At 40.3% G+C, this 12,946-nt stretch overlaps 1 protein-coding gene across 3 annotated transcripts in view; it reads right to left on the bottom strand.

Moving 5' to 3' along the window:
- syne3 (spectrin repeat containing, nuclear envelope family member 3) overlaps window positions 1-12,946 on the bottom strand; it is a 57,085-nt gene that overhangs the window by 19,403 nt on the left and 24,736 nt on the right. For all 3 annotated transcript variants that reach the window (XR_009922111.1, XM_062397926.1, XM_062397927.1), the window contains exons 7-9: window positions 8,287-8,423; window positions 5,257-5,431; window positions 4,453-4,635 (exon numbers count right to left, since the gene is read on the bottom strand). Coding sequence is in view for 2 of the 3 variants with exons in the window: in XM_062397926.1 (XP_062253910.1) it covers window positions 4,453-4,635; window positions 5,257-5,431; window positions 8,287-8,423 (495 nt within the window). In the remaining variant the exon portion in view is untranslated. The remainder of the gene's footprint in view (window positions 1-4,452; window positions 4,636-5,256; window positions 5,432-8,286; window positions 8,424-12,946) is intronic.

The following is a 12,946-nucleotide window of genomic DNA, read 5'->3' as shown; positions in this document are numbered from 1 at the left end:
AAAAGCTTCTCTCTTGCCTTCCGTCTCTACTCTGTCCCTCTCTGCTCTGTCCGTCTTTGCTCAGGGGGCAACGGCCCAAGCTTAAGACCGTTGCCATGAAAACACCAATGAGCGTGAACCACACTAGCCGAAGTTAACATTTGGAGAGTGGGCGGAGTTGGGGCACTTTAAGATGTGCTCCACGAAATCTGCCTCGCAACTTGACTCGAATAATGCGTAACGCGACTCCAGCTCCCAGCCTGTTGCCTGCTCAGCTTAACCTGAGCTAACAGTCTAATCCCTGTGAACACTCCCAGAGTCTGTGGAGAGGTTTCTCTCTCTCACATATCGGATGAATAATACGGTTTGATCTTCGGTTTGTTTTCCTGACAGAGAAGCTAAAGACGTCTGCGCTCCCGTTTCTGTGTTAAGTCAAGTTTAGTATTGTATTTCTGTGTTAATAGTGATGAGCAGGTATCGGTGTCTCTGTAACTCGCCTGTTAGCTTAGCTCCGCTAGCCTGCAGGCAAGATACCATCAGAAATGGCGATGCTAAAGGGACCATACAGAGTTATTAACCCGACATGAACCGACAAGATCCGGTCCACCCAGAGGGGAGAAGCGTTAGAGTTTATGAGGATGAATGTGTTTGGAGAATAAGCGCCACCACGTAAGATATCTAATGGTATGTAAAGTTGTCTCACTCGCCAACCCATTTGATTTGACTACGTTACACAGATAATTAGTCTGCAGAAACAGATTTACTGTGATCAACTGAAACGTGAGTATTTAAAGAGCAGCTGTTTAAAGTAGCATTACATCTCCTAAAGCTCTTTATTCAGAGTATTGATGTGAAGCTATGTGTCTGTCTAATCTTTTTACTTTGTTGCAATCATTTTACTTTAATGCTGTATTATAGACAACATCTTTGTGTCGCGCTGAGCTCTAAAGTATGTGAATTGTATTTGAAATAGAATTTCAAATACAATTCACCATTCTGCTCCCTGCTGGCACTCAAAATTCAGCCCATAGTATATCTTACTGGTCTCTATAAGACTACTGCTTATAATAATCAGCTACCTCTATTTTTGTGATGGTGACATTAAGTCATGAAAATTGCTCCACAAGAAATTTGAGGCTAAAATCGCCACTGCCTGAACGCATTGTCCGCTTTATAAATCTCAGTCCACCTGGAAACGTTTGTAAGTGGAACTGCCTCCAAATTCGCCCTCCACACGCCCACTTTCAACCATAAATGGTCAATGCAAAGCACGGCATGAATATTCAATTATGCTGCTAACCAATGGGTTTCCACCGACGGAGTCACAGCATCAAGCGGTGTGAAGAGGAAGCAAAGCATTCTGACACTGACATCGAGGTGTTTGTTAGTGAGGTGGAGGTGAAGAGCGATTTTATGGGCCAGCAGTGATGTCACTAATAAAGGATATTCACTGATACTCTGCCGATGCTGTGGATAACACAATGTATGAGAGTGAAGACGAAACAAAGAATGGTTCCTGAAGTAAAAAAAGAAACAGATGACAGATCAGTAGAATCTATATCAGCTGATTAGACATTGCTGAACCCTCTATTCTTCCTCACCCTTCCATTCGCATGCACACATCACGCAGAACCCCGCACCACTTACATGGCAGTATTGATTTATTAAGAGCATCCAACCAATTCCCTCACATTAGTGGATCCTCACCTCCACTCTGGGATATTATTTGGAAGGTTTCTTCATCTCCAGGTCGCTCTGTGCACTGTGCCCTGGGTGTGCCTGATGGCACTGTCACGTTCACTGCAGTGATTTGATGATAAACTCACAGTGTTAGAAGATATTATTAAAAGCTATGGCTCTGTAACCCCGCTTTTAAATGAAATCTAAACGTAATTTTGCTGTAAGTTGTTTTATATATTTTTTAATTAAAAGGTTTGTGTGGAACAAATACGTCGCGCGAGGAAAACTAAGCTGTTGGTTTTAATCTAAATGATGAATTGGATCAATAATCTGGCTTCAGTTCACCACCTCACGTCTGCATCCCCACTTCCCCATCTCCAAAAAGGTTGTATGCATGGGTCAGAGTATGCATGGAAATACACACATTTTCCATCAAATTTATTGTCATAAATCCCAACGTTTGTGTGAGAAGTGGCGTTTTTTAAAAAGGTACTAACGAAAATATCTGGCATTAATACACCAGGCTTAAAATAAATTTAAAACCTGAAATTGTAAAATGTTTCCCTAAAGTAAGTAAGTGTGCTATAATGAATTACATTGTATACCATGAGCAAAGGTCAATGATATGAAATCAGTGCACTTTATTCCAACATTTTATTATAATCCCAAACATGAGGCTCAGTAAGTCTGTTTCCCTGGACAGGACTGACAACCCACCTCTTCAATCTTAATTGAAGAGTGAATCTCAACATCTGTGTAGAGTGGCATGATTACTTTTCACTTGTGTTGGTTAAATGCACAGTGGACGGGTTAACCAAACATCTACCAGCAATCCGCTCAGCAGGAAGAAATTATGCTGGGTATGATGTGTCTGTGCCCTGTTAGCTCCAAACTTCTACTGGGTTTCCATAAAAATATCTGTCCGGATGGGGATGAAGCCAGGAAACTTGGGCAATGACATGTTTAATTGGAGTACATTTTCTCATGACATTAAGAACTATGAACTGCTTTATAATGCCTGGTCGCTGTTCTGTTAAAGGGTCAAGGATGGGTTCCTCAAAACTGTTAGTGTTTGCACACCACTTAGCATAAACATATGCTGACCTTTCCGATCTAGTTCGATCTATGGAGAATGTTACATTCAGATGTGTTACCCTTTTACATGTCATGGCAAAACAGTTAACGTCAGTGATACAATTTTCAGGATACATCTGATGATGCATTGTTAACATTGCAAGCTTGTTAAGCTCATTCAAGATAATATGTTGTAATGGAAAGAGTGGCACCACTGTACATGAGTACATAAATAGGGTCTATTTTAAATCTTATTTGGTAGACCCCCTCAGACACCCACCTCCAACCACAACAGCATGTGAAGAGGCTTTGCTAAAATATTGTGTTAACCTCAACATATTACATTACATATCATTTAACTGATGCCTTCATCCAAAGCGACGAACAAGAAGTGCATTCAACAACGAGGGTAACCTGTCTGCTACTTTGTATTCATAGGTGAAAAGTGCCCTGCCATTTGCAGCCAAGCAGACCTCCATAACCTGAAACCTGGGGACTGGGTTCTCATTAAGGGTCACAGCTGTTCACTGGAAACAGAGGCTGGCCACTGAGTAACACAAGGGTTAACACAAGGGTTCCCGCAAGCAATTGTCAGTTTATCCAGGAGCCCTGCATAACACAGACCCACCTGCATGCCACACTGACTGGGAGACAGCTCAAAGAGCTAAACAAACCAAGTCACCAGAACGTGCTGAAGTTTAATCTGGAGTGTAAGCGATCACTGCTCCATGGTAAACAACTGAGCAAGTTGTGATATAGCTCAATCTTCCAAACGTAGAGTGTCAAGCTCCAACAAGATAACCTAACCTTACAGTTAAAATCTGAGGGAAAGCATTGTTTCTATGTGTTTGTGCATGTATGTAACCCTATGTGAGTGCATGGGAGAGAGCGAAGAGATAGGGTTTAGAGATCGACAGCCAACTCTCCCTAACCGCTAGCATTGCTGCAACAATGATTTTCACTCAGAAGGCAGCACAGGTTCTGGTCCAGGCTCTTGTCATCTCATGCCCAGAGTACTGCATCTCCCCCCTGGCTGGTCTCCCTGCAGGTGCCAGCCGATATCTGCAGCTCATCCAGAATGTGGCAGCTCATCTGGTCTTCAACCTACCTACGTTTTCTCACACTGCACCAGTACTCGGCTCCCTTCACTGGTTACCAGTGGCTGCCCATATCTGCTTAAAGACACTAGTACTGGGGCCAAAATGGCCTACATCCAGGACATGGTTAAACCTCACACCCCAGTACGTCTATGCAGCTCTGCATTGGCCATTCGGCTTTCTGCTCCCTCACTGCGAGGGACATCTAGTCACTCAAAAAAATCATGACTTTAGTGTATACTGGTCTGGCTCCCAAATGGTGGAACGAGCCCCTTGACATCAGAAGAGCAGAAAGTCTTCACATCTTCCACTACAGGCTAAAAACACATATTTACGACGATACCTTGGCTAAGAAGATTGTCTAATAATTAAAAAAATGTATTTAAAAAAAAAGTTGCACTTATATGCTACATGTTAGTTCATGTAGCACTTTGTAGTTTGGCTTTTGTGAAGCTTATGTACTTGCATGATTCTTGTTAATCTCGGTTTGTACCCTCATGGTTCAATGCACTTATTGGAAGTTGATTTGAAAAAAGGGTCAATTAAATGATATGTAATGTATGTAATGCTTATATTTAAAAGTAAGATGCAATTTAACCAAAAAAGATTAACATTTTGGCACCTGTAATCTGCTCTTCCTCTGCAGCAGCTGAGTGTGCAGCAGCTCTCTGTTTTTGATGGCAGCACCCAACTCGCCCTGCAAAGCATCAGACCTCTCGTGGCCAAACACAGAGTCCAGCAGGTCTCCCTTCACATGCAGCAGGCTGAAATGCTCCTGCAACTGGACACCATCCTTCAGCAGGCGCTAAAAAAAGGGAACACATTTTCACAATGTTGCATTAAAAAATACCTCAATACTAAACACTAAACTAAACACTAGAATTAGGTATTTACAGAAATATTTTACACTTGCTAATGCAACTTCTTGATCCAATTTACATACTTACCCACACAAAGTTTCCGGTTCAACTACAGACAATCTCTCCATATAGAATTTCATACAGAACTACATACAGACTCTAACAGCACTATAGTTCTGCCACACTGAAACAACTAAAACAAGCATGTGGCAGTTTACAGGCAGCATGCTGATTGTAGAAAAGTCAACCAGAGTAGTGACTGCAGAATTCAATGTCTCTCATTCAACTACCAGCAGTGTAAGATTTCTTTAAGCATTTGGCTGAAATATGAATCATCTACGCGTCTGCTGAAAATGTGTCACCACACTAGCACAATGACCATTAGTTATGAAAGTGGACCATTACTTTTTTTAACAGTAGATTGAGACAGGAAATATTACTTTGTACAGTATCTGTGAAAGTGCCACTTCTTGATGTTGGACACACAGTTCAAGTTAAAGAGGACTTTTTCTGCATGAATGAGGAAGACAATTTAAATATTTCTGAGGGATGTCTGTGTGTTTTACCTCTATGTTCTGGACTATCATGTCAATATGGGAGAAGTCAGTAACCTCCGCAGATGCCTCCAACACCTGAGGAACCATGTGGCTCCATTGGGTGTAGACCAGCAGTGGGTCCTGGAGAATATTTCTCAGTCCTGACTGCAACTCTGAACACAGCCTGGTTGCTCTAGATTTCACACTGCAACAAAAGCACACAACAGATTTAAAATCAAGATTCTTGTAGAAGGAATTTAAAAGCAGTCAGTGTTTATTTTCATATATTATGTACAGTATACAACAAAACTAAGTACAACCCCAGTCAGTATAACTAAAACGTAAATAATTTATGAATCCTGTATATTCAATTCCATTTAAACCCTCTGGAGTCTCAGCCATTTCTTCCTATTTTTGGTTTGTCTAGTCTCCTTGTGTAATAATGCTTGTATGACCTCAACTCTGTAAGGCACAATCAAGTTATATCACCTTTTTTTTTTTCAGGACAGCCAGGGCTGTTACAATATGTATACTGCAGTGATGTTCCATGAATATATATAAATATCTATATAATCATAAAGACAGAAGAAAATATAAAATGGAAATTGAATCTCAATGAAATCTCCTTAAATAACACAGAGAACAATATTGAACATGGTTTTTGGCTTTAGGAAATTGTTTCCCCAATTCTGGGTAATCAGGAGAAAAAACATGAACACACAATAAAAAGTATTCACATTCTTTCCAAGATGTTTCCTTCTGTTTATATTTCACAGTTGTGCCATGCCTCAAAGCTTATCCTATCGTCAATGAGACAGGGGGCCACATCACACCACTTCTACTACTAATACTACTACAACTGAGTGGGAGGAACCATTGAGTATTTTCACAATGGTAAAACATAGCAATTTCCATTGTAAGATGGGTGTTACTTTCATCAACAACTGGCGTTTGACTACTGACATAGTGAACAAGGTTAATACAGGCAAAGCAAATTAAATGAATCGTTCAGCCCTAGTACTTAGCACAGCTGAGTCAAGTTAGCCAATTACTCTCCCTGGTTTATAAGGCAGTACGAGAGCTACCATTGGGAGAGAGGGAAGAGACTGGCCTCTCTCCCAGCTGCCACGACCCAAGCTGAAACTGCTAGACAATTTATGTTGTATTTTAATTTGTATTTGCTCCTCTGAGCCAAATAAAAGATGTTGAAACGTGAATTGAATCAAAATTACCACTGGCTGTTTCTTAGAGACGATGGAGCCTCATTGCTTGACACAAGCATATTTCTGTATTTTGTAAATGTCGATTTATTACCAAAACATCAGTAAAACAATTAAGGTGGGAAAAAAATATGTATGTAAGTGTTGTGCCTAAATTCTGTGCTGGTGCATCATTTGTGATTGCTAAGCAGACAAACATTTGACAGCAGCATTCAGAAACTCCTGCAGGTTTAGCTGGACTAGCAAAAGATTCCAAAAACCAAACAGACTCCGTATATATTGGACTAGAACAAACTTGCTAGCCTAGACACGTAATAACACTAAATAAACAATTCACAACACTGGTGCTCTCTCTATTAAAAACTTTCTGTTTTAATGAATGAACATGCAATTGTCTCATCTTAAAATGACTGAATTTTAAATCACTTTTTCAGAAAAGAATAGTTATATTAGAGTTAATATGGTGTATACTCTCTGCAGAGCTCCCGCTAGAGCTCAATATTTTCAGATTTTCTGCTCTTTCAGTTTAGGTGGTCTAACTCTAATTGATTGAACTCGTTCATAAAAACTGAGAACTTAAATCCTTGCCTTTGGTAAATTTGACAATTTGTTTGGCTCTTTTGGCCAGAAAAAGTATTTTCCTTCTTGTTGGGACATTTTGGAATCCTCTTCCTTATTCTAAAAATGTTTATATGTGACTTTGAGCCTCTTGAGGTGTTTTTAGGACCATAAGGACCAGCACTTTGTTGAAGCCCTTTTAATCTTTAACTTTGCAGGGAAGCTGTGGCTCAGGAGATATAGCAGGCCAACTTTTAACCAGAAGGTCAGTACTTCAATCCCAGTCTCCTGCATTCTGTATGCCAAATGGTCCTTGGGCAAGATAATGAACCCCAAATTGACGGCCAGCAGTGTCTAAGTGATGTATGAAAGAGATATTGCTGCACATAGATCCACTGTATGAATGTGTTTGAATGGCAAAACTGTACTGTGAAGCACTTTGGTCATGAAGACTAGAAAAGTTCTACATAAATACAGACCATTATAGAAAAAAAAATTAGTCGTATTTGACTAGGTCCATTTATCTTTCTGTTCTCCTGAATATTCCAATTCTCCCGGTGCAACTGACTGCAAAAAAACGATTTTCTAAGCATGTTTCCAGCTCAAGATTGGCCTCTTTTCATCACTGTGAACACATCCCCATAAAATAGCTACACTCAATTGTCTCTCAACAAAAAGGTATTATCCCCCTCATTTATGAAATATTGCGGTGGCCACATCAAATGGTGGCCCTCAGGAAAAAAAATTTGGACACCCCTGGTCTAGAGGACCATATGCAGCCTGTGGGCCAGTAGATCCCCAAGACTGTTCTTAAGTTAAACAATCAATGTAAATGTTATATGCATTGTAGTATCAACCACCTAAAGTGCTTTATAGTAGAAGTCGCATTCATGTGCATTGTTGTTTCTGAGCCAAAACATTCACTGTCAGCACAACCATTGAGGACTATTTGGGGCTCACAAACTTGCCCAAGGACAGTTTCAAATGCAGACTGGAGGTGCTGGATATTGAATCACCAACCTTTTGGTTAGTCGATGACCCTCTCTGATTAGTAGGTGTCCCTCTCTAACTGAACCACAACTGCCCCAATGTCATTTAGGAACCGTTAAGAAGAGATTATTCACAGTAAATCCAAATTGGAGGATATAAATGGAAACTGTCATGAGGCAGATCCAAACATTTGATAATGCAGGTAAGTTTAAAAAGACTTTGCAGTTCTTCTGTGGCCTACATGTGATATCTTTCAGATTTTTAAGATAGTGGTAGGCTTTCTGTCAAATACCTCTGATGCTCTTTGACAACGGCCAGGACATCATCTGAAACTTGACGTGAGTCCACTGAGAACTTAAAGAGCTCCTTGAGCTGGCTTTTGAGAAGTTCCACTTGGGACTCTTCCCTTGCCAGAGTTTTCTTCACACCCTGCAACATACAACACAAGTAAATACAATTTAAACCACAATAGCAGATTTACACTCAAGCTCGACAATCCGTCAGGTCCATCAATTATACCACCAATAGTATATCATAAATATATTTACGGTTTTCAAGATTATTGATACCAACTCATACTCATTGGATTTTAAGTCTAATTAACTTAGAATTCAACACACAAGTCCAGCTAATGTGTTCTACAAAAAAGCTTCTTGGACCATAAAAGTTTGCAGTGAAAAATGTTTATGAAACAGGAATGTGAAATCTTCTTTTTAGTAATTATTCCAAATCAACACCAAATTTAGTACACAGCATTGTGACTTTGTTACATCAGCCTAATTTTTTAAAAGACACAATAAAGGAAGATATTCAAAACATAGATAGTGTTATGGATAATTCCACTGACCAGTGTCTAAGGAAGCGGAAATCCCCTGACTAAGTGTCTCACTGCTGTGATACTGTCTATCTTACAGGAAGGAACCCTTATTTGCTGATGTTTTTCTTCCAACTGATACCGCGGAAGGAAGAACACAGCAGATAATACAGAGGATGGTCTCATGTCTCTCATGTCTTCTTTTTTCATATTATGTGTTATGTAACGCCTCTTTGTATAAGTTCTGGCTTTGTGAACTTGCGGCCACTTGTTCTATTTTGAGCACCCGTGCTTGTTGTATAAACTCTGCAGAGATTGTTATTATAAAGACTCAAAAGCAACTCCAGTCTGAGAATTTTGGAATTTCAGATCTCCAGATGAATATCCATCACATTACATCAATATCTAACAGGTGGAATGAACCATAGAAAAAGTTAGTTAAGTTGTTTATTTAAATTGAACCTAAAAACAATTATTTCCCGTGGAAACACTTATTTCTGCTGGAGACACTTTTCTAAACACCTGTCCTACTCACCTTTTCAGTTAGTGATTATAACTGAAAAGGCACATTTACTAGAACACAAAATATCAATGCCACAGTATATTAAATGACACACATCTTTCACAATCAAAGTCCACTCATGGTTCACACATACAGTTCAAAGTGATTAAATTGTTCCCAACACGGACACGTGGCTGCTCGTCGACTTACATGTGGCAGGGTAATACTCACGGATGACTGTCTGTTAGTGTGTGGAGAGAGAGAGGGAGGGGGAGAGAGCAAGTGAGCTGCGGGTCCTAGCAGCTAGGCGGCTAGCTGTCCCAGTTAGCCGGCTGCGGGGAAAGCCTCTGTCACCGCGGCACCACACAAGGCTGTAGCAGCTAGCAGCTAGCTGGCATGATCGAGCTCCAGGGCTGCGGCGCATCAAAGGGTCTGCATCAGCTCAGCGGCTAGCAGGAGCGGGAACACCACCGGAGCTTCGGCTCATCAAAGGGTCTGATGCGGCGACACTCCGCATCAGACAGGCACTTCCAGGGTCTGCAGCGGCGAGACGGCAAGCTGTCCTCGTTCCCGGAACTGGTCCCCGGCGCGACAAGCTAGTTGCTAAACTTCAATTCAACTTCTCTCACTCACTCCACTCGAGCATGCGGGAGCTCTCCGGTCGCATCCATCTCCTGTTGCCGTCCTCGGTCCTCTGCTTGTCCCGCCCCCTCCGCTCTCTCATTGGCTGTTCCCATTGCCAAGCTCTGTGGGGCTATTGGTCGTCACACAGGATTGATGTCCCACAGTGTCTCAGGGCTGCACATATAGAAATATGTCCAACTCTACAATTACATTACATTTCATTTAGCTGACGCTTTTATCCAAAGTGACTTACAATAAGTGCATTCAACCCCGAGGGTACAGACCCAGGACGAAAAGAATAAAGAAAGTACAATTTCTTCAAAATAAAGCAAAACTACAAAATGCTATAAGTAAATGCCATTTAAGTGCTATTAAAGTGTTAGTTTCAAAAAGTTGTTAATATATATATATATATATTGGCTTGGGCGACAATCACGCGGCCTAGCCACAGGTAGGACTTTTTCTTATCTATGTGCGGTCTTGACTGGGTCAGGAGGCAAATGGTAGCATCTAATACAAAAACTTTAATTATAAATTGGTCCAAAAACTTAAAAACTTTTTAATTTATATTAATTATTAAAGTTAATCATATAAGTCTGAAGGCTTGAACTGTGGTAACCTCTTAAGAGTAAAGTGAACAAAGGGAATGTGACAGAACTTCAAGAAGCCGTTACATCATCAGTAGTCGTGGCGAAAAGCCGATATGTCATCAGACGTTGTTGATGTAAACAGACAGGACAAAAAGTTTTCCCGGGGATGTCATTCTAATAACAATGATGAGATCTTAAATAAACCAAAGCTATTTTGCTTGCAGATACTAAAGTGACAAACCTTTAATATTCTAATAACATCTATGCTAATGCATTAGTATCAATGACATTTGAAAATGAGAAGCTTGGATGCTCTGCATTATTTCACACATAAATAAAAAGCTTACTGCTTCAGGCTACTAGCAGTGGTATGTATGCAGCCCTGCCAGGATGCTTTATGATTAGAGGAGCAGTACAATTTAGTACCAATGACGTTATACGCTGAATAAATCAAGTGCATCATGTATTTATAAAATCTAGTTTTCAAGAGCTGTACTGCTCTAACACTTGGCCCTCCCCCTTCATCCCAACAAGTATCAGGAAAGCCTTCTCCTACACTGGAATGCACAAAACAGAGGGGAAGGAAGAAGGGCTAAGGGGTGTAATTGGACTGGACCTAATGGTGTGCTCTTGAAGAGATGTAAAGATAATTAAACCTTTAAGTCCCTATAATATAGTGGAGACTACATGTGTTCACTTGAAAAGGAGTAACGAAAATTAAACCTTAAAGTCAGTGTGTAGAATTTCTGACATCTAGAGGTTAAATTGCATATTGCAGCTGAATACCCCTCATCTCACCTTCCCGTTTCAAACATGAAAGAGAACCTGTGGTAGCCTTTAGTTGTCATACAAACAGTTTCTCGGGTTTGGAATACTGTAAAAACATGGCAGTCTCTGCAGAGAGGACTCACTCCCAATGTGAAAGTAAAGTAACTAAATAAAAAGGGCCCATTTGAGGGTACAGGAAACAACAATTTCGATGATTGCACAAGGAAAAGATCACTGGTTGAGGAAAGGAGATAGAAAAGGGCATTTTCTAAAAGACATGTATTACCATGTGTATATTGTTAAATTTACAATACTTCTGCAATCTGATGCTTGAATGGTCCTTCTGACGATGCAACCAAGAAATTAATAAGCGGTGTTGCAATTTACAATGTTCAAAATATATTGCCTTCTAGAGTGTATTGTCTGAAATTTTGAATAGCAGATATGGTTATTGACTTTGCTTAATATTGCTATGTTAAAAGTTTGAGAACTCTGCATTGAGTGTTTTGCTAAACAATATATGATGTGTTTTGATGGCTAAAAGTAGTTTGAGTGTTGCATGGATCATCTGAATGATATCTGACTGTATAAAGTGATGATCATTTGTGTAGTATGTGTTTGGTCAACCAGAGTGATTTAAGCGTTGATAGCCTGTTTAATGTGTGGTCTGGCTGAGTTGATATTCGCATGTGGCCCGGGTTTTGAAGAGCTTCATAAACTTGTCTGTGCTCCATTGTCTGTTTGAGCTGCTGCGCAGATAACAGCGGTGCATTTGGCTGTGTCTTGAGTGCTCTTGGATGGGAGGAGCTTAACCCCCTCCCTCTATGTTGTATCTTGCATCTGTATATTATAATATGATCTGTAAATTAGAGAACTATCAAGAGTAAATTGATTTCTGATCATTGTCAGATTGCCTTGTACCAAACAGATAACAGATTTTGTGCTGCTTGTATGCTGTTTTCTTAGTTAAAATCATATAGATTGGTGGTCTAATTAAACTATGATGATAGAATAATCCAAAGAGAGGTTTTCACATATTTAACATTATATTAATTACAAACAATTTAACTTCTGAGTTTGATTTCATCACTTTCACAATTCTATTCTAAATAAACACAGAGATGGACTGGTAACAATTCTGGGAGTTAAATATCCATCACATGTAAAAGACATTGAAAAAAAATTGTCAAACCGCGTTTAAGGACTAGAGCAGGGCTGTGCGATTATGGAAAAATCATAATCGCGATTATTTTGGACAATATCGAAATCCCGATTATTCAAACGATTATGAATATGTGCACTTATTCTGAAGCCTATGCTATTATTCTTTAAATGACTGGAGCATGTGCAATAAAATGAACCACTTCCGGTTCAGGTATACACCAATGGCAGCTGCATGTCCCCCCCCCACTACAAGAACACAAGCAGATAGACAGAGAGAAAAAGAGAGGAGTGGGATATGGCTATGAGGACCATCATCATTTACCCCCGGACCCCTACATTGAACGGGTTACATACAACAACAAGCGGAGAAATGCGGATCTGGTGAGAACAGTCAGGCGGGAAACGAGCTTGAGAATAGACGCTGCGCGGCGAGGGCGCTACACTGTGTGGTGCTGCTCCTTGTCGGATTCTTCGAATCAGTAGTGCTTCC

Source organism: Platichthys flesus, chromosome 10 (assembly GCF_949316205.1).
Source record: "Platichthys flesus chromosome 10, fPlaFle2.1, whole genome shotgun sequence".
NCBI classification, from domain to species: domain Eukaryota; kingdom Metazoa; phylum Chordata; class Actinopteri; order Pleuronectiformes; family Pleuronectidae; genus Platichthys; species Platichthys flesus.
The sequence above is the reverse complement of the archived record's forward strand: the minus strand, read 5'-3'. Positions and strand labels throughout refer to the sequence as shown.